General features: G+C 35.9%; 1 protein-coding gene and 9 pseudogenes across 3 annotated transcripts; 3 read left to right on the forward strand and 7 right to left on the reverse strand.

Moving 5' to 3' along the window:
- Nucleotides 1–3,278: 3,278 nt before the first annotated feature.
- Nucleotides 3,279–3,716, reverse strand: LOC120088138 (auxin-responsive protein SAUR21 pseudogene; annotated as a pseudogene).
- A 79-nt stretch (nucleotides 3,717–3,795) lies between these two features.
- LOC150033428 (auxin-responsive protein SAUR24 pseudogene) lies at nucleotides 3,796–4,901 on the forward strand (annotated as a pseudogene).
- Nucleotides 4,902–6,241: 1,340 nt separating this feature from the next.
- On the reverse strand, nucleotides 6,242–6,781 carry LOC120088139 (auxin-responsive protein SAUR21 pseudogene; annotated as a pseudogene). Its single transcript, XR_016523808.1, has one exon. The product of XR_016523808.1 is annotated as an auxin-responsive protein SAUR21 pseudogene (transcript).
- A 2,111-nt stretch (nucleotides 6,782–8,892) lies between these two features.
- On the reverse strand, nucleotides 8,893–9,649 carry LOC120088140 (auxin-responsive protein SAUR21 pseudogene; annotated as a pseudogene).
- Nucleotides 9,650–11,932: 2,283 nt separating this feature from the next.
- Nucleotides 11,933–12,379, reverse strand: LOC120088143 (auxin-responsive protein SAUR21 pseudogene; annotated as a pseudogene).
- Nucleotides 12,380–12,603: 224 nt separating this feature from the next.
- On the reverse strand, nucleotides 12,604–13,157 carry LOC120088142 (auxin-responsive protein SAUR24-like). Its single transcript, XM_039045231.2, has one exon. It carries the CDS (start codon nucleotides 13,084–13,086, stop codon nucleotides 12,793–12,795), a length of 294 nt encoding a protein of 97 aa, XP_038901159.1. The 5' UTR covers nucleotides 13,087–13,157; the 3' UTR covers nucleotides 12,604–12,792.
- Nucleotides 13,158–15,798: 2,641 nt separating this feature from the next.
- Nucleotides 15,799–16,654, forward strand: LOC150033429 (auxin-responsive protein SAUR21 pseudogene; annotated as a pseudogene).
- Nucleotides 16,655–17,199: 545 nt separating this feature from the next.
- LOC120088137 (auxin-responsive protein SAUR21 pseudogene) lies at nucleotides 17,200–17,963 on the reverse strand (annotated as a pseudogene).
- A 2,526-nt stretch (nucleotides 17,964–20,489) lies between these two features.
- On the reverse strand, nucleotides 20,490–21,277 carry LOC150033430 (auxin-responsive protein SAUR24 pseudogene; annotated as a pseudogene).
- A 2,500-nt stretch (nucleotides 21,278–23,777) lies between these two features.
- On the forward strand, nucleotides 23,778–24,735 carry LOC150033431 (auxin-responsive protein SAUR21 pseudogene; annotated as a pseudogene). Its single transcript, XR_016523809.1, has one exon. The product of XR_016523809.1 is annotated as an auxin-responsive protein SAUR21 pseudogene (transcript).
- The last annotated feature ends 2,659 nt before the right edge of the window (nucleotides 24,736–27,394 follow it).

Below are 27,394 nucleotides of genomic sequence, written 5' to 3' on the forward strand. Positions count from 1 at the left end.
CTTTCTGAAACATAGGTTTTTTAGATTTTCGAGTTGAGGGCATCTCTGGTTTATTTTTTTTCCCTTCATTTTTTCTTATATATGCGTGTGTGTTATGTGTAAATATCGTTCTCCATTTGCCATTATATAATTAAAATAAATATTTGTCAACCATATATATCATTTTTTTTTGTTTTATTGTAGTTCTTATAATTTTTTAAGCAAGATATTCAAATTTAATTTTAAATTAGTATTTATTTTATAAAAAATCTTAAATCATGATATATTAATTTATTCAGAAAAATAACTTATAAAATGATATAAGTTGTATTAATTTAAAAAGAAATTCAAATAGATAAAAAACAAATACATTATAGAAGCTCAAATTATATTAAATTAATTATAAATAATTAATAGTTGTAAGGGTATTCTTAGAACATTATATAAATTTAAGACATTCCTGTGTAGAAATCATACAAAACAAAGATAGTCATCAAAATATTCTCAGATATCTGCAAAAATATCGCTACAAAAAATGGTAATCTAGAGATGCTAGACATTTATAATTCCGGCATCTAAAGATTCCAGTTATCTACATTACCAAAAAATAAACGACCCCTTATGTAGATCGAGGTGGAATTCACAAGCTTATTTGCTCTAAGAAACTCAGTCAAGGCCATTCTGTCTGATCTTTGGATGGAAATAAATTAGCTTATTTTCCATGGTTTCACGAAGTTCCTTTGATGCAACTCGATTAAAGGCTTCTTCATGATGCTCTCTCTCCCTAAATCTTCTAAGTTGCTTTTTTTCTTTTATGTTTTATTTGTTATGTTCGTGTCATGTTTTGGGGTTTTTATGTTTCTATGTCCATTGTTTTTTATTATAAACTAGGAATAGCAGATAAGGACCTACTTCTCCAAAGGCTCACATGGGTTTGTTCTATCCATTAGAATTTCATTTGCTTTCTGGCTGGTCCCACTTTTTCCAATAAAAGGAGGCCAAGAAAATTTCATAAAGTTTGTCAAATGAGTAGCAACATACCATGTGATGCTCTCCAATTCTCATTAAGTGCTCCATTAGTGGACCTAACCAAACTGTGAATCAGATGAAATATGAGATGCTGATATGATATGATTTAATGCATTGGTTTGTGTGAAGTCGCTTCACTTACCTAGAAGCTGGGTCCATTGATGAAGCAATTTCCTCTTGCAAGGAGGTCCAATCACAAGGATATGTTGGCTTGTTTTTATAAGCCATCTATTTTGATATGTTATTCCACTGGAACAAGCATGGTGTGGTTTGGAAATTGAATTACAATTGGGCCTGTAGTTTAGCAAGTTGTGGTATATATATCCAACATACATGGAGCCAAGAGAAAGGATGAGATGGGAATGGAAATTCCTGTGAGCTGACAAAGTCATGTTCAGTGGGTCCTCTAAGTTGTCTAGGGAGCTCACTTTTAAATGCTCATTAGAAATGCTCAGGCAACTTATTTCCTCATGATTCTATAAATATAGATCCTAAATGAGTTTCAAATAGCAGATATTTCACAATTCTACTTCCAACTTCTTTGACACGGATCAAGATTAAACTTCAGATCTGTTTATAGTCTTCCGATCATTTCAAATAGATTTAACAAGGGGATGTATTTGCCATCATCCCTGATCTAATGGCAAACAAATTTTCAAGATGAAATGGGTTTTAACATCAAGCAATTGGATATTGTTCCTAGAGGTTATTTTGTAGTATGTGGGAGAGATCCAGAGGAAGCTATTTGTGGTTCTCATTTCATGCTTGAACCATCATTTTTTCCAACAATGCCTCAGCCGAGTAGAAGAAGGTTTCGGTTTCCATCATCCACAAGAAGGTCTTACAATTCCTTGCCAGGACTTCATTGATCTCACTTATAGATTAAAGCACTCTTGAAGGATGAATATGACAAAATAACCATGAACCTTTTGTTTACATATTTTTCTCCTAACTTGTTTTCTTTCTATTTCCTGCTTGAATGTTGTGTTTGATTACAATCTCAAGCCTTTCAGGATTCAGATAAGTTCCTTTGTTATTAAATTTCCTACCAAAACATAATACAAATAGATTTTCAGTATTATTTCTTGTTTCTTTTGCTTATTCTTTGATACCCGTCTGTTCATTGATATCAAAGTTGCACAAGTGAATATTTGTTGTACCTATTTTAAAAATGAGCTGATTGACAAACTTCAGATACAAAAAGGTCCAAATTTGAATAAGACAACCATATTTTGTTCATAGAACAAAATGCAGGTGGAGATGACAATAACTGGATCTAGACTTGAGTAATACTACAAATGGAGATTGAGTTCATACCCTTTGTCATAGTCATTATGAGATCCTCCGAAAATTGCTCCAAACTGCTGATAACTTATATGCAACAACTGCTGCTTGATGCTCTTTTGTTTGTTTGTCCGTTTTTTTAAATGAAAAATAAGCTGAAATTATCAGCAACCTTGACCATAACTATACATTTCTTCCATTTCTCTCAACACAAGCATCATAACTTTGTGAATTTGTTGGCTTTCTCAACCTTTGTCACTTTTGTTCTCTCAATAATCTCTTGGATATAGAGCTTTATGTCGTAAATATCTTAACATTGATCCTATTGTGCATATAGATTTTTATGTGACTTTGTTATAAAAAGTCATTGTAAAAAATGAAATAATTTATCTATAGCTGTTTCTTCAAGATAAATCATTTCTAGTATTTCTCGGGTATAAGAATAATAAAATATTGAGCCCCCACAATATGATAACATATTAACTTCTAAATGTAACACTAGAACCATTAGAATGAACTACTTCAATGGTACGATACCGAAGTAATCTTAAGAAAAAAGTTTTGAAGCAAAAGATATGGATTGGAATTGTTTTAAACATCCTTTGAAGTCTCATATGTCTGGACTAGTGTAAGAATTTAGATTCCTTCAGTACAAATCCTCTCCCCTTATTTGTAATACAATACTCTTAAGAAATAAAATAAGTTAAAAGAAGTATTGACATCCATCTAAAAAGAAATTATATCTATCACATTGCATTTGACATGGTACTGCCTCTGTTTCATTGCAGCCTCTAAAAGGAAAGGAAATCTTTTTATTTTATCAGCGATGAGCATCATAACCTAATTCAAAAGTTCTTAATGTGATTTTCTTATAAGTGAATTATTTTGAAGGTTTGTGGTAGCAGAGTGTTCAAGTAGCCCCCTCGCAATTGTGATAAATCACCAAGAGAAAAAGAAGTAATCAACAAAAATCGAAATTCATGAGCTGAAGAGGCAAAATTTTCATATGAGAAGAATGTATTTTCCATTGCTCAAACAACCAAGTTTGTACAGTATTATCCTACTCTACTTCCTAAAATTGGAGTTGACAAAACTGTGATCAAGAATATTTTTTTTTGTTCTTTCAACTTTCATGATGTATGCAGCCTAGCAGTGAGATTTATGAAAGCATCTTCTCTGCATGGAATCGTCAAGCCACCCATTGGATGGCAAAATCCGAATTCTTCTTCTGATCTATTGAGCAGATCCATAAAAGAAGGATGCTTCAAATATGATATAGGGACTACAAATCTCTTCCTTTGAATCTCTCCCACATAAACTGCAATATGACCTTTGGGAACATCGGATTGATTTCTGGCTGACGTAGCTTGCATTTTCAGAATCTGCTTGGCATCAAGAAGAATCGATGGCAGACGGATTCCCATATTGGAAATTTACTCGAAAAAAGAGAAGGGTGAGTGAGTTTGAATGGTGTTTTGCTTGGTATGGAATTTGATGTAGGAAATGGAGTATTTGCTGGATGAGAATGGCTTTATTCTTATGGGTATTTATAAACTAGGAACTGGAGAGGAGAACAAAAAGAGTATAGTGGATAAGGACCAACTTCTTCAAAGGCTCACATGGGTTTGTTCTATCCATTAGAATTTCATTTGCGTTCTGACTCGGCCCACTTTTTCCAATAAAAGGAGGCCAAGAAAATTTCACGAAGTTTGTCAAATGAGTAGCAACATACCATGTGATACGCTCCAATTCTCATTAAGTGCTTTATTAGTGGACCTAACCAATCTGTGAATCAGATGAAATATGAGATGCTGATATGATGATGATTTCATGCATCTGGAGTCGCTTCCCTTTACCTAGAAGCTAGGTCCATTGATGAAGCAATGTCCTCTTGCAACAAGGTCCAATCACAAGGATATGTTGGCTTCTTTTTACAAGCCATCTGTTTTGATTTGTTATCCCACTGGAACAAGCAAGGTGTGGCATATATATCCAGCACACATGGAGCCAAGAAGAAAGGATGAGATGGGAATGGAAAATTCTTGTGAGATGAAAAAGTCATGGCATGGTAAGTGGGTCCTCTAAGTTGTCTAGGAAGCCCACTTTTATATGCTCACTAGAAATGCTCAGGTAACTTATTTCCTCATGATTCTATAAATATAGATCCTAAATGAGTTTCAAATACCAGATTTCACGATTCTACTTCCAACTTTTTTTTACACGAATCAAGGCTCAACTTCAGATCTGTTTATTGTCTTTCAAACCGTTGCAAATAGATTAGTCAATGGGGATTCGTTTGCCATCATTACTGGTTCATAATGCCAAACAAATTCTCAAGATGCAAGTGGGTTTTAACTTCAAGCAATCAGCTGTTGTTCCTAAAGGTTAATTTGTAGTATATGTGGGAGATATCCAAAGGAAGCTTTTTGTGGTTCCCATTTCATATTTGAACCATCCTTTTCTCCAACTACTCAATTGAGCAGAAGAAGGTTTCGGTTTCCATCATCCACAGGAAGGTCTAACAATTACTTGCAAGGACTGCTTCATTGATCTCACTTCTAGATTAAAACACTCTTGAAGATGAATATGGCAAAATAACCATTAACCAATTCTTGGCATATTTTTTTTTCTCCCAACTTGTTTTCTTTCCATTTCCTGCTTGAATGTTGTGTATAAATACAATCTCAAGCCTTTTGGAATTTAGATGAATTCCTTTGTTAGTAAATTTCCTACCAAAACATAATACAAATAGATTTTCAGTATCATTTCCTGTTTCTTTTGCTTATTCTTTGATACTTGTTTAGAAATGAATTGATAGACAACCTTCGCATACAAAAAGGTCCAAATTTAAATAGGGCAACCATATTCTGTTCATAGAACACAATGCAGGTGGAGTCTACAATAACCGAATCTGCATTGAGTGGTACTACAAAGGGAAATTGAGTTCACACCCTTTGTCATAGTCACTATGAGTCCCTCCAGAAAATTGCTCCAAATTGCTGATAACTATATGCAACAACTGCTGCTCGCTACCATTTTGTTTGTTTGCTTTTTTTTCTTTCTTCTTCTTCTTCTTCTTTTTTTTTTTTTTTTGAAAAAATAAGCTGAAATTATATGCGACCTTGACCATAACAGCGTGTTTCTTCCATCTCTATTAACACAAGCATCAGAACTTATTTGTGAACTTGTTGGCTTTCTCAAACTGTCACTTTTTTTTCTTGATAATCTCTTGGATATAGAGGTTTATGTTGTAGATATCTCAACATCGAACCTATTGTGTACGTAGATTTCTATGTAACTCTGTTATTAAAAATCATTGTAAAAAAGTGAAATAATTTATCTATAGTAGTTTCTTCAAGATATTATTTCTGGTATTTCTCGGATTTAAGAATAATAAAATATTGAATCCCCCACGATAGGATAACATATTAACTTCTAAATGTAACACTCCAACCATTAGAATGAACTACTAAAATGGTATGGTTCCTAAATAATCTTAAGAAAAAATTTTTGAAGCAAAAGATATATTTTGGAATTGTTTTAAATATCCTCTGAAGTCTCATATGTCTGGACTAGTGTAGGAATTTAGATTCCTCCAGTACAAATCCCCTCCCCTTATTTGTAATATAATACTCTAAGAAAGAAAATAAGTTAAAAAATGTATTGACATCCATCTAAAAAGAAATCATATACATCACATTTGCATTTAACATGGTACCACCTCTCTTTCATTGCAGCCTTTGCAAGGAACTTTTTATTGTATCAGCAATGAGCATCATAGCCTAACTCAAAAAAGTTCTTAGTGTGATTTTTTTCTATAAGTGAATTATTTTGAAGGTTTGTAGTGGTAGCTGAGTGTTCAAGTAGCCCCCCCTCTCAATTGTGAGAAAGCACCTAGAGAAAAAGAAGTAACCAGCAAAAATCGAAAGTAATGAGCTGAAGAGGCAAATTTTTCATATGAGAAGAATGTAATTTCCATTGCTCGAACAACCAAGTTTGTACAGTATTATCCTACTCTACTTCCTAAAATTGGAGATGACAAAATTGTGATCAAGAACTTATTTTAACTTTCATGATGTGTGCAGCCTAGCAGTGAGATTTATGAAAGCATCTTCTCTGCAAGGAATCGTCAAACCGCCCATCGGATGGCAAAAACCAAATTCTTCTTCTGATTTATTGAGCAGATCTACAAAAGAAGGATGCTTCAAGTATGATATAGGGACTACAAATCTCTTCCTTTGAATTTCTCCCACATAAACTGCAATATGACCTTTGGGAACATCGGATTGATTTCTGGCTGACATAGCTTGCATTTTCAGAACCTGCTTGGCATTAAGAAGAATCGATGGCAAACGGATTCCCATGTTGAAAATTTACTCTAAACAAGAGAAGGTGAGTGAGTTTGAATGGTGTTTTGCTTTATGGAATTTGATGTAGGAAATGGAGTACTTGTTGGATGAAAATGGCTTTATTCTTATGGGTATTTATAAACTAGGAACTGGAGAGGAGAACAAAAAGAGTATAGCAGATGGGAAGTCTTTGAGGACCTACTTCTCCAATGAATCCCATGGGTTTGCTCTATCCATTATAATTTCCGTCGCTTTCTCCGTGGCCCTACTTTTCTAATAACAAGAGGCCAAGGAAATTTCACCGAGCAACATGCCATGTGATACCCTTCAATCCTCAATGGGTCCTCCACTAGTGGACCAATTGCAGTGGCTGAGAGTACACTGGTGGACATGATATGCATTAACTCAACAAACCAAGCTGTGAATCAAGTGAAATCTGAGATATTGATAGGATATGATTTAATGCATTTGGTACATGTAAAGCTGGGTCCATTGATGAAACAATTTCCTCTTGCAAGGAGGTTCAATCACAAGGATATGTTGGCTTGATTTTACATTTTCCTTACAAAGCTATCTATTTTCATGTTTATTCCACTAGAAGAAGCACGGTGTTGTTTGGAAATTGAATTACAAATGGGCCTATAATTTAGCCAGTTATGGCATACATATCAAACATACACGGGAACCAAGAGTAAGGATGAGATGAAAATGGAAAATTCTTGTGAGCTGACATGGTCATGGTAAGTGGGTCCTCTAAATTGTAAGCTCATGACAACTTAGCGTCATAACTCTATAAATATAGATCCTATATAAGTTTCAAGTACTATTTTGCACTCTAATATTTCATGATTCTACTTCCAACTTCTTTGAAACCAATCAAGGATAAACTTCATATTTGTTTGTAGTTTCTTGATCATTGCAAATAGATATAACAAAGGGGACTCGTTTGCCATCATGCCAAACAAATTCTCAAGATACAGTTAGATTTTACCAAGAAGCAGTCAGATGTTCTTAGAGGTCATGTTGTAGTATATATGTGAGACACCCACATGTGATTTGTGGTTCCTGCTTCATACTCAAACCATCCTTCATTCCAGCAGTACTCAACCGAGTAGAAGAAGAGTTCGGTTACCATCTCCACATGGAGGTCTAACAATTCCTTGCAAAGAGGGCACCTTCATCGATCTTACTTCTAGACTGTAACAGTCCTGAAGGATGAAGATGATGGAAAGGGCATCAATCAATTTTTCACACATTTCTTTTCTTCTGACTTGACTTCTTTCTAACTCCTGCTTGAATGAATACAATCTCAAGCCTTTTAGAATGTAAATGAATTTCTTTGTTAGTGAATTTCCTACCAAAGCATGATACAAATAGATTTTCAGTATCATTTCATATTTCTCTTATTATTTGATATTCTGTCTTTTCATTGCTGTCTGAGCTGTAGAAGTTAATATATATGGCTATTGTACATGTTTAAAACTGAACAGAAAGACAATCTTTGCATACAACAGGGTCCAAGTTCCATTAACACGACCACATTCTGTTCATTGAAGAAAATGCAAGTGGAGTTCAGAGTATGATTGAATCTTGTACAAATGGAGCTCTCTCATAGTCATTGTGAGACCCTCCATAAATATATGCGAGCTGTGAACTTCGCATTTCATATAGAGATTTGAGAACACTCGGTCAAAACTTTCTCCATATTGATCAGTAGAAGCACCAAAAAAAGTGGCATCCATTTAATGATTAGGACAAACGATTCTATTATGAAACTGCCTATGTTCCTTTGCTTCTCGTCTTAACCAATCAATCTTATGATGCCGTGGATTGGTCCATCCACTTGTGGACACTTATCAGCTCTGACTACAACTTGGCAGAAGAATCATCAAACTCTGGCGAATACTAATAGTTAAAAGAAATATAATTCTGTAAGAAAAAAAGTAAGTTAAAAGAAGTATTTGACATCCATCTAACAAGATATCATATCTATCACATTGCATTTGAAATGGTACCACCTCTCTTTCACTGCAGCCTTTGCAAGGAAGGTAAATCTTTTTATTGTAGCAACGAGGAGCATCATAACCTAACTTAAAAGTTCTCATTGTGATTTTTTTATAACTGAATTATTTTGAAGGTTTGTGGTGGTAGAAGCAGCGTGTTCAAGTAGCCGCCCCCCCCCCCCCCCCCCCCCCCCCCCCCAATTGTGATAAAGCACCAAGAGAAAAGAAGTAAGCAGCAAAAATCGAAATTCATGAACTGAAGAGGCAAATTTATCATATGAGAAGAATGTAACTTCCATTGCTTAAACAATCAAGTTTGTACAGTATTATCCTACTCTACTTCCTAAAATTCGAGGTGACAAAACTGTGATCAAGAACATTTCTCTTTTGTTCCTTCAACTTTCATGATGTGTGCATCCTAGCAGTGAGATTTATGAAAGTATCTTCTCTGCACGGAATCGTCAAGCCGCCCATTGGATGGCAAAATCCGAATTCTTCTTCTGATCTATTGAGCAGATCTACAAAAGAAGGATGCTTCAAGTATGATATAGGGATTACAAATCTCTTCCTTTGAATCTCTCCTACATAAACTGCAATATGGCCTTTGGGAACATCAGATTGATTTCTGGCTGACATAGCTTGCATTTTCAGAACCTGCTTGGCATTAAGAAGAATTGATGGCAAACGGATTCCCATGTCGAAAATTTATTCAAAACAAGAGAAGGGTGAGTGACTTTGAATGGTGTTTTGCTTGATATGGAATTTGATGTAGGAAATGGATTACTTGTTGAACGAGAATGGGTTTTATTCTTATGGGTATTTATATACTAGGAACTGGAGAGGAGAACAAAAAGAGTACAGCAGATGAGAGTCTTTGAGGACCTACTTCTCCAAAGGCTCACATGGGTTTGCTCTATCCATTATAATTTCAGTCACTTTCTCCTTGGCCCTAATTTTACGATAACAAGAGGCCAAGAAAATTTCAAGCAACATGTCATGTGATACTCTCCAATCCTCAATTAGTCCTCCATTAGTGGTCCTATTGCAGTGGCTGAGAGTACACTGGTGAACATGATATGCGTTAACTCAACAAACCTGGCTGTGAATCAAATGAAAGCTGAGATATTGATATGATATGATTTAATGCATTTAGTACATGTGAAGTCACTTCCCTCACCTGTAAGCTGGGTCCATTGATGAAGCAATATCCTCTTGCAAGGAGGTCCAATCACAAGGATATGTTGGCTTGTTTTTACATTTTCCTTACAAAGCCATCTGTTTCGATGTGTTATTCAACTGGAACAAGCATGGTGTTGTTTGGAAATTGAATTACAAATGGGCCTATAAGTTAGCTAGTTCTGTCATACATATCAAACACACATGGGAACCAAAAGAAAGGATGAAATGAAAATAGAAAATTCTCGTGCGCTGACATGGTCATGGTAAGTGGGTCCTCTAAGTTGTAAGCTCATGGCATCTTATGTCCTCATAACTCTATAAATATAGATCCTAAATGAGTTTCAAGTACTATTTTGAACTCTGATATATCACGATTCTCCTTCCAACTTCTTCGAAATCAATCAAGGATAAACATCATATTTATTTATAGTCTCTTGATCACTTCAAATAGATTTAACAATGGGGACTCGTTTGCCATCATCCCTGCTGCCTGCTGCCAAGCAAATTCTCAAGATACAGTTAGGTTTTACCAAGTAGTCAGATGATCTTAAAGGTCATGTCACAGTACACGTGTGAGATGCCCACAAGAAGCTGAACCATCCTTCATTCCAACAACTACTCAACCGAGTAGAAGAAGAGTTCGGTTACCATCATCCACATGGAGGTCTAACAATTCCTTGCAAAGAGGGCACCTTTTTCGATCTTACTTCTAGACTGCAACAGTCTTGACGGATGAAGATGATCAAATGGGCATCAATCAATTTTTTACACATTTTTTTCTTCTGAGATGATTTCTTTCTAACTCCTGCTTGAATGTTGTGTAGAAAATACAATCTCAAGCCTTTTGGAATGTAAATGCCTTTGTTAGTGAATTTCCCACCAAAGCATAATACTAATAGATTTTCAGTATCAATTCATATTTCTCTTGCTTATTATTTGATATTCCGTCTGTTCATTGCTGTCTAAACTGTACATGTTTAAAATTGAGCAGAAAGACAACCTTGCATACAACAAGGTCCAAGTTCCGTCAACACGACCACATTCTGTTCGTAGAAGAAAATGGAGGTGGAGTTGAGAATAAATCTTTGATTGAATGTTGTACAAATGGAGCTCTTTCTCATAGCCATTGTGAGATCTTCCATAAATATATCTGAGCTGTGAACTTCGCATTTTATAGAAATTGAGATTTGAGAATACTCAGTCAAAACTTTATCCATACTGATCAGCAGAAGCACCAAAAAAAGTGGCATCCATTTAACAATCAGGACAAACTATGGTATTATGATCCTTGCCCGTGTTCCTTTGCGTCTCATCTTAACCAGAGAAACATCTGCCAATCGATCTTATAATGCCGTGGCTTTGTCCATCCACTTATGGACACTCACCAGCTCTAACTACAACTTGGCAGATTCATCAGCAAATTAGACGTAGCTGCTGAGCTTTACAAGGAAAACTCTGGCGAATATTAATATGTTTGCTTTTGAGCTTGACATTGGAGTCTAAGAGGTGACTTACAAGATCTATCCAAATTCATGGCATGAACACGCATCCATTTTTTCAAGTCTGCTGTTCTTTGGCCTAAAGCTCTGGTTTCTCGTCTGTAAAGTTTCAACATGCCTAAAGTCTTGACGGAGTTCTTGTACTTGAGTAACAAAAAAATTTAAATGAAAGCTGAAGGATGACTTAGATACGATACCGTGCCCGTAGTTGTTTTATTTCGATTGTCTCCCATCTATAAATTGCAAAATGATAATCTGGAACATCATTTTCTTGCTACGCAGAATCAGAAAAGTTAAGACTACATCTTTGTGGTTTTGGTTTTTTGTTTTTTAAAAGTAAGCTTACAAATGCCACTGCTACTTATAAGCTTCTTTGGTTAATTACAGTTTTTGCCAGCATCAGATGGAAACAGAAAGCTCACTTCTTCATTTTGGTAATAAACGATCTGTGCTTGAGTTTGGTCAAATGTTTTGTTGCATGATAAGATGAGAAAATACAAAGAACATATATACAGAATTCATGGGTCTTAGGATAAAGTTTATTAGTAATAAAATGTAATTTTCTATCAGTAATAAAATGTAATTTTTTATAGCCGTGTCGATGCAGCTTTATACATGTTACAAAGATCAGGAAGAAAGGCAAATAAACCACCTTTTCTATCCCTCATTTACAAGAACTGTCCAGTGGCATTCTACTTTGTCTAACTCAAAATGAACAAAAATATGTTTGGCAGAACTTGGGAAGTGGAGGAAGGGATTTCTATTTCTACAAAATCTTTCAAGAACTATGTAGCCTTGAAGTGAGATCCATGAAAGCATCTTCTCTGCAGGGAATTGTCAAACCCCCCATTGGATGATTGTATCCAAACTCTTCCTCAGCCCTCTTAAGCAAAGCCATGAATGTAGGATGGTTCAAGTACGATATTGGAACTAAAAAACGCTTCCTTTGGATTTCTCCGACATAAACTGCAATATGACCTTTCGGAACGTCAGACTGAGCTTGCTTTTTGAGAACCTGCCTGGCATTGAGGAGTAGCGAAGGCAACCTGATTCCCATGTCTAAGTGATTTGAATAGTTTTGTGCAGAGGATTCTGAAGTGGGAAATTGGAGTGATTGAAAGAAGAATGTATAAGAGATTCAAGGATCCAGTTTGCCTTGGATATGTAGAACTTTGAAGTCTGAATCTTCAAGATATTATAATCTGGCAACAATTTTCTTAGTTCCATGGATTGCAGGTTAACCATCACAAATAAAGCAGCAAAGAAAAGACTACAAAGAAATTTGATGCTAAATTTGTGTACTCTTTTAATTCATTTCTGTTGGTGAATGCTACATTACAATGCCACTCATTTACAGGCAAGAACGGAATTCCATTCTACAAAATTCTATTATGAGTCAAAAAACAAATGAGTCAGAAACAACCAGAAAAGGTTGTAAAAATTGGAAGCTTGTGCTTTGATGTTCATCTTTCAAGATACTTGCAATCTAGAAGTGAGATCAATGAAGGCATCTTCTTTGCAAGGAATTGTTAGGCCCCCTTGAGGATGATGGAAGCCAAACTCTTCCTCTGCATGGCGGAGCAGTTTCTGGAACGACGGATGGTTTAAGTAAGATATTGGAACAACGAACCGTTTCATTTGGATCTCTCCCACATAAACGGCCACATGCCCTTTTGGAACATCCAACTGGTTTTTGGTGAAACCTGACTGCATCTTCAGAATTTGCTTGGCATGAGGAACCAAAGATAGAAACCGAATCCCCATTTTCTCGAGATGAAAGACTGTCAAAAATGTCTAAGGTTCTGATCTGATTGGTAAGAGCTATCTAGAAGAGGAAGTAGTACTTAAAATAAATTTGTTGTTTGAAGGCTCATTTTGATGTTTATATTTATAGAGTTTCTGAAGGAAGTGCTATGCTGGTGATTATGAAATTTCAATTGGTTAAGTGGGGTATTGATGTCTGGTGGTTGGGTATATTTGAGCATGCCAGTTCACATGGCTTTGCCAAATTCATGAAAGGGCCACCAATTTTCTTCTCCCACTCCTCTATAATCTCTGTATTTTATACCACAAATTTCAGGTTAATTGGTCAATTTTTCCCATATATCACACGTCAAGTCATGAATACTTCAAGACAAAGTCCATTCGGTTGGAAATAGAAATGTTGATTCTTGAAGTTGAAGAGAAAATATACATGTTTTTTTCATACAGTGGGATTGAACAATTATGAAAAATAAAAATTGATTTATGTTCTTACAATTCAACGAGTTATGTGGTTTTTGCTGTCAAAATTTATCATTCTCCTCCTTTTTCTTTTTATGTCAATCATGTTTCTATTTTTTTTTTTTTTAATGAATACTATTCAAGTTTAAGTGTCCAGAACATGTCTAATAAGTATCAAAAAGCGTCCAATATGTGTTGGAAAAAGATATATTACTTCAAAAAATGTTTATGCATTCAGCTCCCTGGTTAATTCAGATTGAGTATTTCAATAGAGGAAGATCAATATGTTCATGTGATTGACAACATAATATCCATAACAGAAATATCACTGCTAAAAGAATTCCATAAACTTCATCAGAGTGTGGCACTTGATCTTCATAGGGAAAACATCACTACTAACAAAACACATTAAGAGCATGTTTGGTATGATGTTGAAAGTGCTTCAAAGAGTGTTTTTAGGTGGAAATAAGTGTTTTTAAGCACTTGATTAGTCATTCCAAGCAGGACTTAATTTCCATTTGTTAAATGATCAAAGCTATCATTGACACCATCCGGATTGCCTAAGTTGAAGCTGACTTTCTCTCCCTTAGATTATCTCCTACTAGTTGTCCTCATCACATGGTGCTTCTTCTCATAGTTTCAGTTGCAGTGGTGTTCGGAGTGTCGTTCAAAGAGCCATTTTGTTTCATTATGGTTGTTTTTGTTTGTATTGCTTTACTTTTATGGACAAGTCCAACAATGGGCTATATTTGATTGTATTTACTTTATCTTGCTTATTATGTCTCATTGTACTTAGAGCATTAGTCTGTTTTCATTCCATCAATGAAAAGCATTGTTTCCATTTAAAAAAAAAAGACACCATCTGGATTCCCAGGAAAATACACTTTTTATGCTCAAATTTATCTTGCTTAGTTTGAACATCAGTGGGACATCAGAATGTCCTCAAGTCACGTATCACATCAGTCCACATCTCTCGAAAGGTTTTCAAGTCTATAAATGAGGATGGACAAAAGTTTATGAGATAACAAACTGCAACTCCCCCAATCCTCTTCTACCATAAAGTAGTTTGCTCATAAATCTTCTCACTTCGAAATGCATATCTTTGTGAAATGTATGATCTCTTGGTCAAAACTACCTTTCTGGCTTCATTTTCAACATTGATATTCTCCTCTGTACAATGCACAATCCCCTTAATCATTTACCTCGACTCAGTCTGATCTTTGGTCATTGGAGTACTTAAAATCAAGCTCTCGTAAAGAAGACAACCAAACAGAGTAAACACCATTTCCAAACTGATCATTAGGAGCAGCAAATGGCAACTATTTGACAACCAGAAAAACTTGTTCCTATCTTAGCTTTTCCCTCGAATTAAGAATGCCTACATATCTCATATACAATGCTTCAGCTTTCCCCCTCAGCTTTGAATACTTGCCAGCTCTGAACAATTTGAGAGAATTCGGACAAAACATAAGGAGCTACTCAGTTTTCAAGCAAATCTAACTAACAGTAAATAACTCTTTTTCTGAACCCAATAATGATTCTAGCTATGGAATGCAAAACGTCCCTGACATGATCGATCTAAATCCATGGCACAACAGTGCAATATCTTTTGACTCAGTTGATCCTCATTTGAAAGTCTGAGATTGCTATTATTTGATTTTCCAATTCATTCCTTTCTCGGCCAAATTCCTACTGGAGAGACCAAATATCTCTTGCTCCCTTCCATAGACTTTATACAATATCACAAGAGGAAAAGACAAGAAACAGACAGAATTCTCAAGAAATGAAGAGTAGAAAAGAAACTATGCAGCTTGTAAACCGATCTCTCAATGCCTCTTTATATAATATCAACATGAGATGCCATTAACATAACACATCAGGAAAACGAAAATGGGTGGGGATTACTGACACGGATATACCGATCTAGACAAAGATGGCTGATGAAAATAGATAAGTCAGACCTACAGAGAAACATTATGCACACCTCATATTATAGACAGGCAAACACATATTAAACAATTCTGAATGATAAACCTCTAAGATTATAGCATAGTTGAGACAATTATTTTCATTATGCCCGGAAGAATGGTTTACAAGTGAACTGGCATTTCATTTAACGTTTGATTGGTCTTTATCAAGATGACTTTATTTCAGTTTTAAAACCACTGGTATATAATTTATCTCTGGATTAGATAAGAGAAGCCAGTAATGAAACCTTGTCACATGGGTCTGTCATCAGTTGATCTTCGACATGGCGTTTGGTTTCGAAATTTTCTTGACCTTTTATTTTGGATGATAACTTCACCTAATTGGAACGAGTGGGACTGTTCACCAGTAGTTAGGGCACATAAGGAAATGCTTGTATTGAAATCAAATAAAGCAACCCATGTGAGCATTTATGAAGTAGGCCCTCTTAAACACCTACTTGACACTGTTTTCTTCGCACCACTTCTGTATTCCTGTATTTATAAATACAGATCAAATAAGCTTCAATCTCCAACTCAAATTTCAAACACATCCTCATTCAAGTACTACACTTCCTAACTTCTAGATCTGCATCCAGCAAAAAGGCTTTCAAAATTAGACATGGGAATCAGACTACCTTCACTTCTCCTCAATGCCAAGCAAGTTTTCAAAATGCATACTGTTTCTTCTAGAAACCAGTGTGGTGTTCCCAAAGGCCATATTGCAGTCTATGTGGGAGATATTGAAAGAAAGCGGTTTGTGGTTCCACTATCATACTTGAACCATCCTTCTTTTTCAGCTTTGCTCAAGAGTGCAGAAGAAGAATTTGGATTTAAACATCCAACTGGAGGTTTGACAATTCCTTGCAGAGAAGATGTCTTCGTCAATCTTACATCCAGGATGCAAACTTCCTGAAAGAGAGAAGAAAGACAATCCTCCACACAATTTTCTCAGATTCCTTCCATCTTTTTCCCATAGTTAAGATTAGAAATCAATGTGTAGTTAGTTTCAACGTGTTAATGATCGGGTAGCTAAAAGGTGATAACACATTGCCCATTCACCCGAACATCATTTACACAACTTACAATTACAAATCTGTAAACATGGAAATAGAAATACAGAGTCATCTTATCTTACTAGAAAAGGACTGCCCTCCTCCATGAATTTTATGTTTTTCCTTTCCATTTTCATGAAATGTTATTTGGACATATCCAAGCACAAACCCTGTTCCCTGATGGAACTCATAAGAGATATAACTACTGTAGTGATTGTAGTAATCAGAAAATTATTAAAAGTGTTCACATTGAACGATACCATTTTCGTCAAGAATCATCCGATATTGAGAGGGATAAACGGTTATTGTTAAACTCAAAATTCCCTTACATTAGGAACTTACATGAAAACTCAAAGTTTTTATCATTCAAACACAAAGCCATAACCATAACCATATGCATGCATTTGATATTTATTGGTAATATACATAGTTTGTCTTCTCTCATTTATCACTGAAATTGTTTCTCTTCTAAAAAAAAATCCATAGTTTTATTGCTTAATACAAATAAAAATGATATATTCTTCTTTAGTAATTTTACTCTTGAGGATCCAGTAGATTGAAGAGAGTCCTAAAGTCAGAGGGAGAGAGGTGCAAGTATAATGTGGAAGTAGGTGAAAGAAATAGTATGGGATGTACATTGTGGCGCCCACTCTTTTCTTTTACAAATATATTATTGAATACACTTGTTAATACTATTTTAATCCAAAATTTTGTGACCATTCTCTGCTCTCTGCCAAAGCAGTCAGATGCCAATTAAAAGAAAATGTTTAAAGCTAAGGCATACAGTTAGTTATCTGTCCTTGAAAGCAGGAGTCACATATAGTACAAGAATAAGCTACAAGAACATATCATGAAATATAAATAGCTGCATTTTAATTAATCATATATTAGTTAAAATCTCATAACAATGCCATTCATTCACATTCTGGAGGCATTGTTCTTGGACTTCCTAAAAGATTTTAGTATTACTTCACAAATGAGTCAAGGAACAAAAAGAATGTCAAAAACTCGGTAAGTTTCCCTTTTGCTCTTCATTCTCTAAGAAACTTGCAGTTGCAATCTAGAAGTGAGATCAATGAAGGCATCCTCCTTGCAGGGAATTGTAAGACCCCCTTGAGGATGTTGGAAACCAAACTCTTCCTCAGCATATTTAAGCAGTTGTTGGAATGAAGGGTGATTCAAGTACGATATCGGAACAACAAATCGTTTCTTTTGCATCTCTCCCACGTAAACTACTACATGACCTTTTGGGACATATAATTGGTTTTTGGTGAAACCTGATGGCACTTTTAAAATTTGCTTGGCAAAAATAAATCTGAATGGTAAAAAAATCCCCATTAGAAAGCTTGCTTGTTCTATTGGTGTAGAACCAAAATTGAAATCAAAAGCAGTGAATGAATGTGTTTTAAGTTTTGTATGTTGTTTACTTGAATGTCTTTATTTATAGTATTAGAGAAAATAATTTTGCTGGTGGCTGGTGCTTTTCCATTGGCCACTTTAAGACAGGTGGTTAGGTATCTAAGAGGACTATTAGGGATCTGCTCAACTTAGAAAAGATTTTCAATCTCTCTTAGTTGTATGCAATGCCAGCCCAGTTGTTTGGTTCAAGTCATTATCCATTCCAGCAACCAAGCTTGGTTAGCTGAACTGAACAATTAAACAAAGAATGTGTTAGGTAAAAGAAACATGGCATCGAGCTATCAATGAGACGAGATCACCTTTCCTAGTAAGAGAAATGGTTACATCATTGATACAACGTCCTAATTGAATACGGACAAAAGAGATACCAAATTCATCATATTGTAAATCAGAGACAGAAGCCAAGTACATGTACGCGTACTACATCAAGTCATAAATCATTTAATAAGAATCTAATCATGTTTTTATTCGTTAAATCTAGTAGTTTCATCCACTTGAAACACATTTTATAGCTGGAACTAGCTGCATATTAATGAGGGAAAGATGATGGATGGAATTCTGATGTTAATATTACCACTTTCTTTGAATCATCATTTGTCTATTTTCCTAAACACCTTGATGTGTCAAATCCTGTTTGATCTTGCTGACATAGTTACTGTTGTAGGAAATTCAGTGAAACTTCTATACACTTCTATCAATTGGATGTTTACAAATCTTTCTTCTTTCCGAACGATAGGTGGAAGTGGAAATCTTGCTTCTTTCACATCAATTAATGATCGAAGCTTGGCGATCAAGTTTTTCCAAATAATCTTATTTAATGACATGATGATAAATTTTAGCTTCTATTACGATGTAAAGCCCAGTTAAAAACAACCAAGACATTTTATTGTGTAATTGACAAATTTTCTATTCATTTACATGAGCTGACTATCTATCGAGTCATATTCTACTCTGACTTACTAAAACTGGGGGAGGGGGTAGCGGAATTCTCTTCTTCATAATCTTTCAAGAACTGTGCAGCCTTGAAGTGAGATCAAAGCAAATCCTCTGCTGGGAACTGTCAAACCACCCATGGAATGATTGTATTGTATCTACGCTCCTAAATATTCATGATCAAATATATGAAAGTTGGATGATTCAAATATGATATCAATCGAAAATTTGCTTCCTTTGAAGTTTTCCAACATAGATTGCAATGTGACCTTTGGGGGCATGAGCTTGATTTTTAGTTGTAACAACCTGCATTATGAGGATTTGCTTGGCTTTGAGGACAGCTGAAGGCAAAGAGACTCCCATGCCTAAATTTGGTTTAAGTGAAAATATGAAAAGTGACTCAGAATAGGTTCGGCTTAGTATGGATATCGATGTGGAAAAATGGAATCATTCGAAGAAGAATTTGTAACAGTTTTCTCATTACTATTTGATCAAAATCAGGATAAACTTCAAACCATAATGTAATCTGTTTTTTTTCTTTGAAAAGGAAATGAGTCTCTTTATTAATAAATTAGTGAGAAAAAAGCTCAAGGTACAAGAGGACTATACAATGAGCATTAAGACTAAGGATCAGCCAGTACACCCGGACATCTCAACTAGGTTGACACCCCCATAGCGCCCTCATCATATCCTACAAACAAACAAAAAAATGTACTAATCCGCGGCTAACACTCAGCCTTTATTTCAGAATCAACATAACAAGACCTAACCATACAAGAACTAGAATAAAGCAAAACAAAGATGTGAAAAGAAACCAATAAGGAGCAGCTGAAACAATGGACACAGAGTCCACAATTAAGCTGGAAAGATAATTGCCAATTCAGATTGAATTCTTGGATGCTGTAACTTTCAAAGTGCTTAGAAAGGATGCATTAAGATGAAGCATTGCGATGGGCGATTTCAAAACGATCCAACCATCCAAGGAATTTGTCATTGAACACCCTTTGATTCCTTTCAAACCATAATTCCGCCAAAAGCGCCTTTATCACGTTAAACCAAAGTAAATGAGAGAATTTATTGAAGCACGTCCCAACTAAGAGTTGCTGCACATTTCCTTGAAAATCTTCGCTAAACACCCAAGATAGATTGAAGATAGAAAACATATTCACCCAACACCTAACTGGATAAGGGCACAAAAAGAAGAGATGATGGGGATCTTCACCGTGCTGATGGCACAACGGACAAGCTATTTCTGTTAAATCTAAGAATTGCTGAAGATCTAAGAACTGATAAAGCTATTTTACCTCAATGGAGAAAAGATGAATGTTTTCCACCATATTTGGTGTCAAGAGTCGGCAGATGGGATGGATATCGGATTGTGTTTAATAAACCAACCAAGAGTAGTATTTTTCAGCACAAACTCATACGCTAGCATAAAAATCCAGTTTTCTTGGATTTGTTTATGTTTGAAGTTTCGTTATGCTATTCATAACAAACAAATAAATAAACAAATCTTTCCCACAGCTTGGACTGTCCATCACAGTTGAGCACCAGTGAATGAGCTATACAAAAATTGAAGATGAATTGGTCTATTTTTCATTAATCCCGTTGGTAAAAGCATCTTTACAATGCAACTCATGAGTTGAAATAAATCATTTACAGGTATTCTGCTCTACAACATTCTAGCATGTGTCAAAAAGCTCATCGGTTGAAAAAAAAAATGTCAAAAATGGCAGCTTGCCCTTTGCTCTTCATCATTCAAGATACTTGCAGTTTAGAAGTGAGATCGATGAAGGCATCCTCTTTACAAGGAATTGTTAGAGCCCCTTGTGGATGATGGAAGCCAAACTCTTCCTCTACATGGCTGAGAAGTTGTCGGAATGATGGATGGTTTAGGTAAGATATTGGAACCACAAACCGCTTCCTTTGAATCTCTCCTATATAAATAGCTACATGACCTTTTGGCACATCCAACTGACTTTTGGTAAATCTTGACTGCATCTTTAAGATCTGCTTGGCATGAGGAACGAAGGATAGCAATCGGATCCCCATTTGCTCGAGAAGAAAGACTCTTAGAAAGGTCTAAAGCTTTGATCTGATTGGTACAGGACTGCAAGAGAAATCAGGACTTGGGCTGAGTTGAATTTGGTGTTTGAAGGCTCATTTGATGTTCATATTTATATAGTTTTGTAATAAAGAGTTAAGTTGTTGGAGATGGTATTCAAATGCCCAAGTGGGGTATTGAAGTATGATGGTTAGGTATTTGAATAGGCCACTTCACATGGTTTTGTTCAACTTGGAAAAGAAGCACCAATTTCCTTCTCTGACCCACCAGATCATCAGCAGTTTACACCACAAATTTCCATTTTCATTGACTAAGTTGTTTAGTTATGAAAAGTCAAACCACAGTCCAAGCTTCACTATGAATTAAATGCTTACAGACAGAGTGCATTATATAGAAAATGGAAGGATAGAACATCCATGTGCTTGGCTTTCCACGAAAGAGTGACCAGCTACATTGTCGGTCTTAACGTCTAGGTCAAAGGACTCCAAAGCCTTACATCTTCCAAATTGTAGACCAGATCATGTATTGGGTTTCATCAAGGACGGCTAAAATTCCAGGTCAAAGTACATAATTGAGTCAAAGATGTTAATTCTTAGAGGCATATTCATAAAGATCTATGATCATTGAGAGTTTCCAAGTCAAGCAGAAGAAGGTTTCTCATATGATCACCTAACAGGCTGGCATCATGTATTAATATAAATAGCAAAACAATGGGAGGAGTCTATTTCTTAAAAAATGAGAAATAGGAATAGGAAACAGGAAACTGGAACATTATCAAATAGGACCTTAGTGACCTCACTCTCAACAAGCTTCAGCAAATTCTTGGGGGCTAGAACATATAAAAACTTAAAAAGCTGAGACGTCCATAGCAGAGTGAAATTAGGTCCCATCATTATGGTACGCAAGTACAATTGGTCATGCTATAAGACAGTCCAGCAAAAAAGGGCTATTCTTCATTGGAAAGAAGTCTCAGTAGGCATTGAGAGATGTAGAATATCCCAATGAGTATGAAAGAACTTGGACTCAAGCACCAAACATAGAGCAAAAGATGGACAATTATTAACTTTGACGCTGTCATAAAGGCTTCTTGAGAAGTTCCATATCCTTTTAAAAAAAAATGAAGGCTTCTTGAGAATCCTTTTTATATCACAAAAGCACCACCTTTTACAGACTGCTGTAATCCATACAAAGAACTCTTTGGTGAACATGCTGTACACAGCACGGTTGCACAAAACCAGAGGGCTTTTTCTGTCGTCTTCAGTAGTGGATATAAATTTATCAGATTCTGTCATTTGGTTTTTAATGAAACAAATAACCTCAAACTTTCTTTCTTCAGTGACCAGAACTTACTTTTGCCATTTGGTCATTTATCTTGTTTGTTGTGAGCATAAGCTGCACATCCAAGATCTGTCAGACATAATATATCAGATTTTACACCACACCACATATCTTGTGAAGTTATTGAGCCTATGGATGGGGATGGGCAACGATATATAAGATAACAAATTGGATTTCCCCCATCCTCATATGCGATCAAGTAGTTTGCTCTTGTTTCTTCTTAATAAGCAACTGACTTGCCTTACATTCCGTTCCTTTGAGAAATGAATAATATCAAGATCACATTCCTTTTAGATAGAAAATCATTAATGCTTCATCTAGAATCCTATAATCATTTGCCACAACTCAATCTTGCCGTTTGTCATGGGATTGGTTGAAATCCAGCTCTGGTGATAAAGATTTCCCAGTAGTATTTCCTACTATTTAAGACTTGAGGGTACTCAGTAAACATTTTTTCCATATTGATCACTAGGAGCACAAAATGGCATCCATCCAACTTAGATTTTTTCTCAACTCAAGAATGTCTACCTATCTCTACGGTGCTTCGGCTTTCTCCCTCAACTTTGAATACTGGCCTCTGAACAAATTGACAGAATTTAGGAAAAAGCAAATGTAGCTTTTCAGCATTTAAGCAAATCTAACAGTCAGTCAATCTCTGTTTCTCTGGATCCAATTTTGCTAGCCTTCAAGAGCAGGTCACTTTCATAATCAATCTTAATCCATGGTAGAACCATGCACCTCTTTCAAGTCTGATGATCCTAGTTTGAAATTTTGAGATTCCTGCTATGTAAATTTCTAAATCATTCCATGTCTTGGTTGAATTCTTGCATGAGCGACCAAATACTAAAATAGCTGCTGGTTTAAGAAAGAAACTTGAATGAAAAACTGCCTAACTTGTTTTCCCCAACAACTCTTGGCCACATCCATAGACTTGAAGCACTGCTCCTTCTGAAAAATAGAAGTCTCATTTGAAGTCGGCATTCAAATTAACATAAACTGGAGAAGGCCCCCTGATCTTCTGGTATGCCATAAGGGGGGGAAATGTAAAATACAAGAAATTCTCAGACCACTAAAACCAGAACAGAATATATGCAGCTGACGTATAGAATCTTATTGGCTCTTTATATAATAACAGCACAGGTTTCTACTAACAGAAGATACCAGGAAAACGAAATAAGTGGAGAAAAGGGACATGGATAGACACATTTAGACAAAGATAGTTGATGAGGAAGGAAAGGAATTTAATTCCTTGTAATAGATAAGTCAGACCAATGGAGAAACATTACGCATATCTCTTATCACAGATAAGCAAACATGTATTAGACAGTCCTAAATGGTTAGCATCTACGATCATAGCATGCTTGAGACAGGTATTATTCTTGTGTCTGAAAGAAGATTTTACAAGTGGGCTGGCAGCTCATTTATTGTTTGATTATATTATCAACAACAATTTATTCCGGTTTGCTACCCTCTAGTATATATTTTTCCTCTAGTCAGATTAGAAATGCAGCCGAGGACCGATGATGGAAGCTTGTCACATGACTCTGTCATCAGTTGATCTTCCACGACATCAAATTTGGTTTTGAAGTTTTCTTGACCTCTTATTTTGGACTATAACTTTACAGAATTGGGACGAATGGGACTGCTTACCAGTAGTTAGAGCACATGATGAAGTGTGAGAATTCAAACCAAATAGGCATCCCATGTGAGCATTGATGAAGTGGGCCTTCTTAGACACCCACTTAACACTGTTTACTCATCATTTCTCCATTCTGAATCCATAAATACAGATCAAATAAACTTCAATCTCCAACTCAAATTTCAAACACATCCTCATTCAAGAACTACACTTCCCAATTTCTAGATCTGCATCAAGGAGAAAACCTTTCAAAAGTAAACATGGGAATCAGACTACCTTCACTTCTCCTGAATGCAAAGCAAGTTGTCAAAATGCATACTGTTTCTTCTAGAAAACAATGTGGTGTTCCTAAAGGCCATATTGCAGTCTATGTGGGAGATATTGAAAGAAAGCGGTTTGTGGTTCCAATAACATACTTAAACCATCCTTCTTTTTCAGCTTTGCTCAAGAGTGCCGAAGAAGAATTTGGATTTAAACATCCAACTGGAGGGTTGACAATTCCTTGCAGAGAAGATGTCTTCATCAATCTCACATCCAGGCTGCAAACTTCCTGAAAGAGAGAAGAAAGACAATCCTCCACACAATTTTGTCAGATTCCCTCCATTTTTTTCCCATAGTTAAGAGTAGAAATCAGTGTAAAGCAGTTTCTACATGTAAATTTGGAAAGAGATACATAGAGCTGTAAGCATGAAAATAGAAATATACAGTCACATTGTCTTATAAGAACACTGTGCCACTTCATGAATTTTAATTCATCAAAATTCCTTGGGGTTTTCATTTATGTTCTCATCCTACGTTACATGAATATATCCAAGCACAACACATTTTCTTGGATAAGTGAATGATCATGAAAGTCAAGCATTTTAATTGTAAAACTCTTAGGTTTGAGAAAGAATCAGAATGCTTTATTCATTCACCAAAGATATGAATATATACAAGAGTACAAAGCATAGAAAAGGAAAACATCACAAAATATTTACAAGAATGGAAAACCCTAATTATAGAATTATAATACTCCCCCTCAAGTTGGAGCATATATGTTAATCATGCCCAACTTGTTACATAGATAATCTATACGTCTTCCATCCAATGCTTTCATGAAGATATCTCCTAATTGTTCTCCAGTCTTCACATATCCTGTAGATACCAACCCTTGTTGAATTTTCTCACGTACAAAATGGCAATCAATTTCAATATGTTTAGTCCTTTCATGAAAAACTGGATTAGAAGCAATATGAAGTGCTGCTTGATTATCACACCACAACTTTGTTGGTGTGGTGATTTCAAATCCCAACTCAACAAGAAGTTCATATATCCAAATCAATTCACACACAGATTGTGCCATTGCTCTATATTCTGATTCTGCACTTGAACGTGATACCACATTTTGCTTCTTACTCTTCCAAGAAATCAAATTACCACCAACAAAAACACAATACCCTGAGGTGATCTTTTGTCTTCTTTAGATCCTGCCCAATCGGCGTCTGAGAAACATTCAATATTAGTATGACCAAAATCCTTATATAATAAACCACACCTAGGAGCAGCCTTCAAATAACAAAGAATCTGTTCTAATGCAGCCCAATGATCAACTGTAGGGCATGACATGTACTGACTCACAATACTTACTGAATAGGCTATGTCGGGTTGAGTCACTATAAGGTAATTGAGTTTTCCCACTAACCTCCTATATCTTTCAGGATCTTTTAACAATTCTCCATCTTTTGTTAGCTGTAGGTTGGGCATCATTGGAGTACTACATGGCTTAGCCCCTAGCTTTCCTGTTTCAACCAACAAGTCAAGTACATATTTTCTCTGTGATAATAGAATTCCTTTCTTGCTTCTTATTACCTCAATTCTTAAGAAGTATTTCAACATGCCCAAATATTTTGTATCGAATTGACTATAAAGAAAGGTCTTTAGAAACTGGATACCTAAAGCATCATCACCAGTAATCACAATATCATCCACATATACGACTAACAAGATGACACCACCCTCAGATCTCTTAAAAAATACTGAATGATCTGACTTGCTCTTCCGCATTCCAAAGCTTTCAATCACCTGACTAAATTTACCAAACCAAGCTCGTGGGTTTTGCTTTAATCCATACAAGGATTTATGAAGGCAACACACCGTTCCATTCTCCCCCTGAGCAACAAACCCTGGTGGTTGCTCCATATACACCTCTTCTTGAAGATCACCATGAAGAAATGCATTTTTAATATCAAGCTGATGTAAAGGCCAATGATTGATTGAAGTTAATGAAATAAACAACCTCACAGATGCCATTTTGGCTACAGGAGAAAAAATATCCGCATAGTCAACTCCATAAGTTTGTGTGTAGCCTTTCGCTACGAGGCACGCTTTTAACCGAGCAACAGAACCATCAAGATTGACTTTAACTGCACACACCTATTTGCAACCAATAGTCTTCTTTCCTGCAGGGAGAGAAACTAAATCCCAAGTACAATTATCATCTAAGGCAGTCATCTCCTCCACCATTACGACACACCAACTAGGATGAGACAAAGCCTCATGAACAGTTTTCGGGATGGATACAGACTCTAAGGATGCAATGAATGAACATGTGGAAGGTGACAAATGGTTATATGAAACAAAAGAGGAAATGGGATGGGCACAAGTACGTTTACCTTTACAAAGAGCAATAGGAAGATCATCACCCGTTTCAGGATCCAATGACGAAGAAGACTCTGGTACAGGGCATGGAACTGGAGGAGGTTGTCGTCAAGTATAGACCTTAACGATGGGAGGAAGAGTAGAGGTAGCCACAGGTAGAGATGAATCAGGAGGAGGATCGGAAGGAGAAATAACTGTGTAGACAAGGAAATCATCCTCTAATTCCTTATGCTCCCCCTGACTCTTATTCGAAGAGAAAGACGGTGATGAAAAAAATGAGGTATGTTCAAAAAACGTGATATCAGGAGAGACTAAATATTTATTTAGACTAGGACAATAACACCGATACCCCGTTTGGACACAGGAATAACCAAGGAAAATACATTTTAAGGACTTTAGAACCAGCTTGGTATGCTGAGGCCGAACATCCCGAACAAAGCAGGTACAATCAAATATTCTGGGTTGAATGGGAAACAAATGTTGCTTGGGGCATAAAGTACGAAAAGGTATCTCACCCTTAAGAATGGAAGAGGGCATGCGATTTATTAAGAAACAAGCTGTGGAAACAACATCATCCCAAAAAGATTTTGGAACATGTATCTGAAACATCAAAGCTCTGGCTGTCTCAAGGAGATGACGATTCTTTCGTTCTGCAACATTTTGAGATGGAGTATCAACACAAGAAGATTGATGAAGAATGCCATGGGCATCTAAATAAGACTTGAGTGTATGAGAGAAATATTCTTTAGCATTATCACTCCGTAGGATTTTAAGAATACTACTAAACTGAGTTTGA

The sequence above is a fragment of the Benincasa hispida genome, chromosome 10, assembly GCF_027475165.1.
Source record: "Benincasa hispida cultivar pf3 chromosome 10, pf3_genome.v1.1, whole genome shotgun sequence".
NCBI lineage: Eukaryota > Viridiplantae > Streptophyta > Magnoliopsida > Cucurbitales > Cucurbitaceae > Benincasa > Benincasa hispida.

Excerpts from the sequence above, each read along its gene's own strand:
- LOC120088142 (XM_039045231.2), bottom strand. The coding sequence starts at position 13,086 with ATGGGGATTCGGTTTCTATCTTTGGTTCCTCATGCCAAGCAAATTCTG.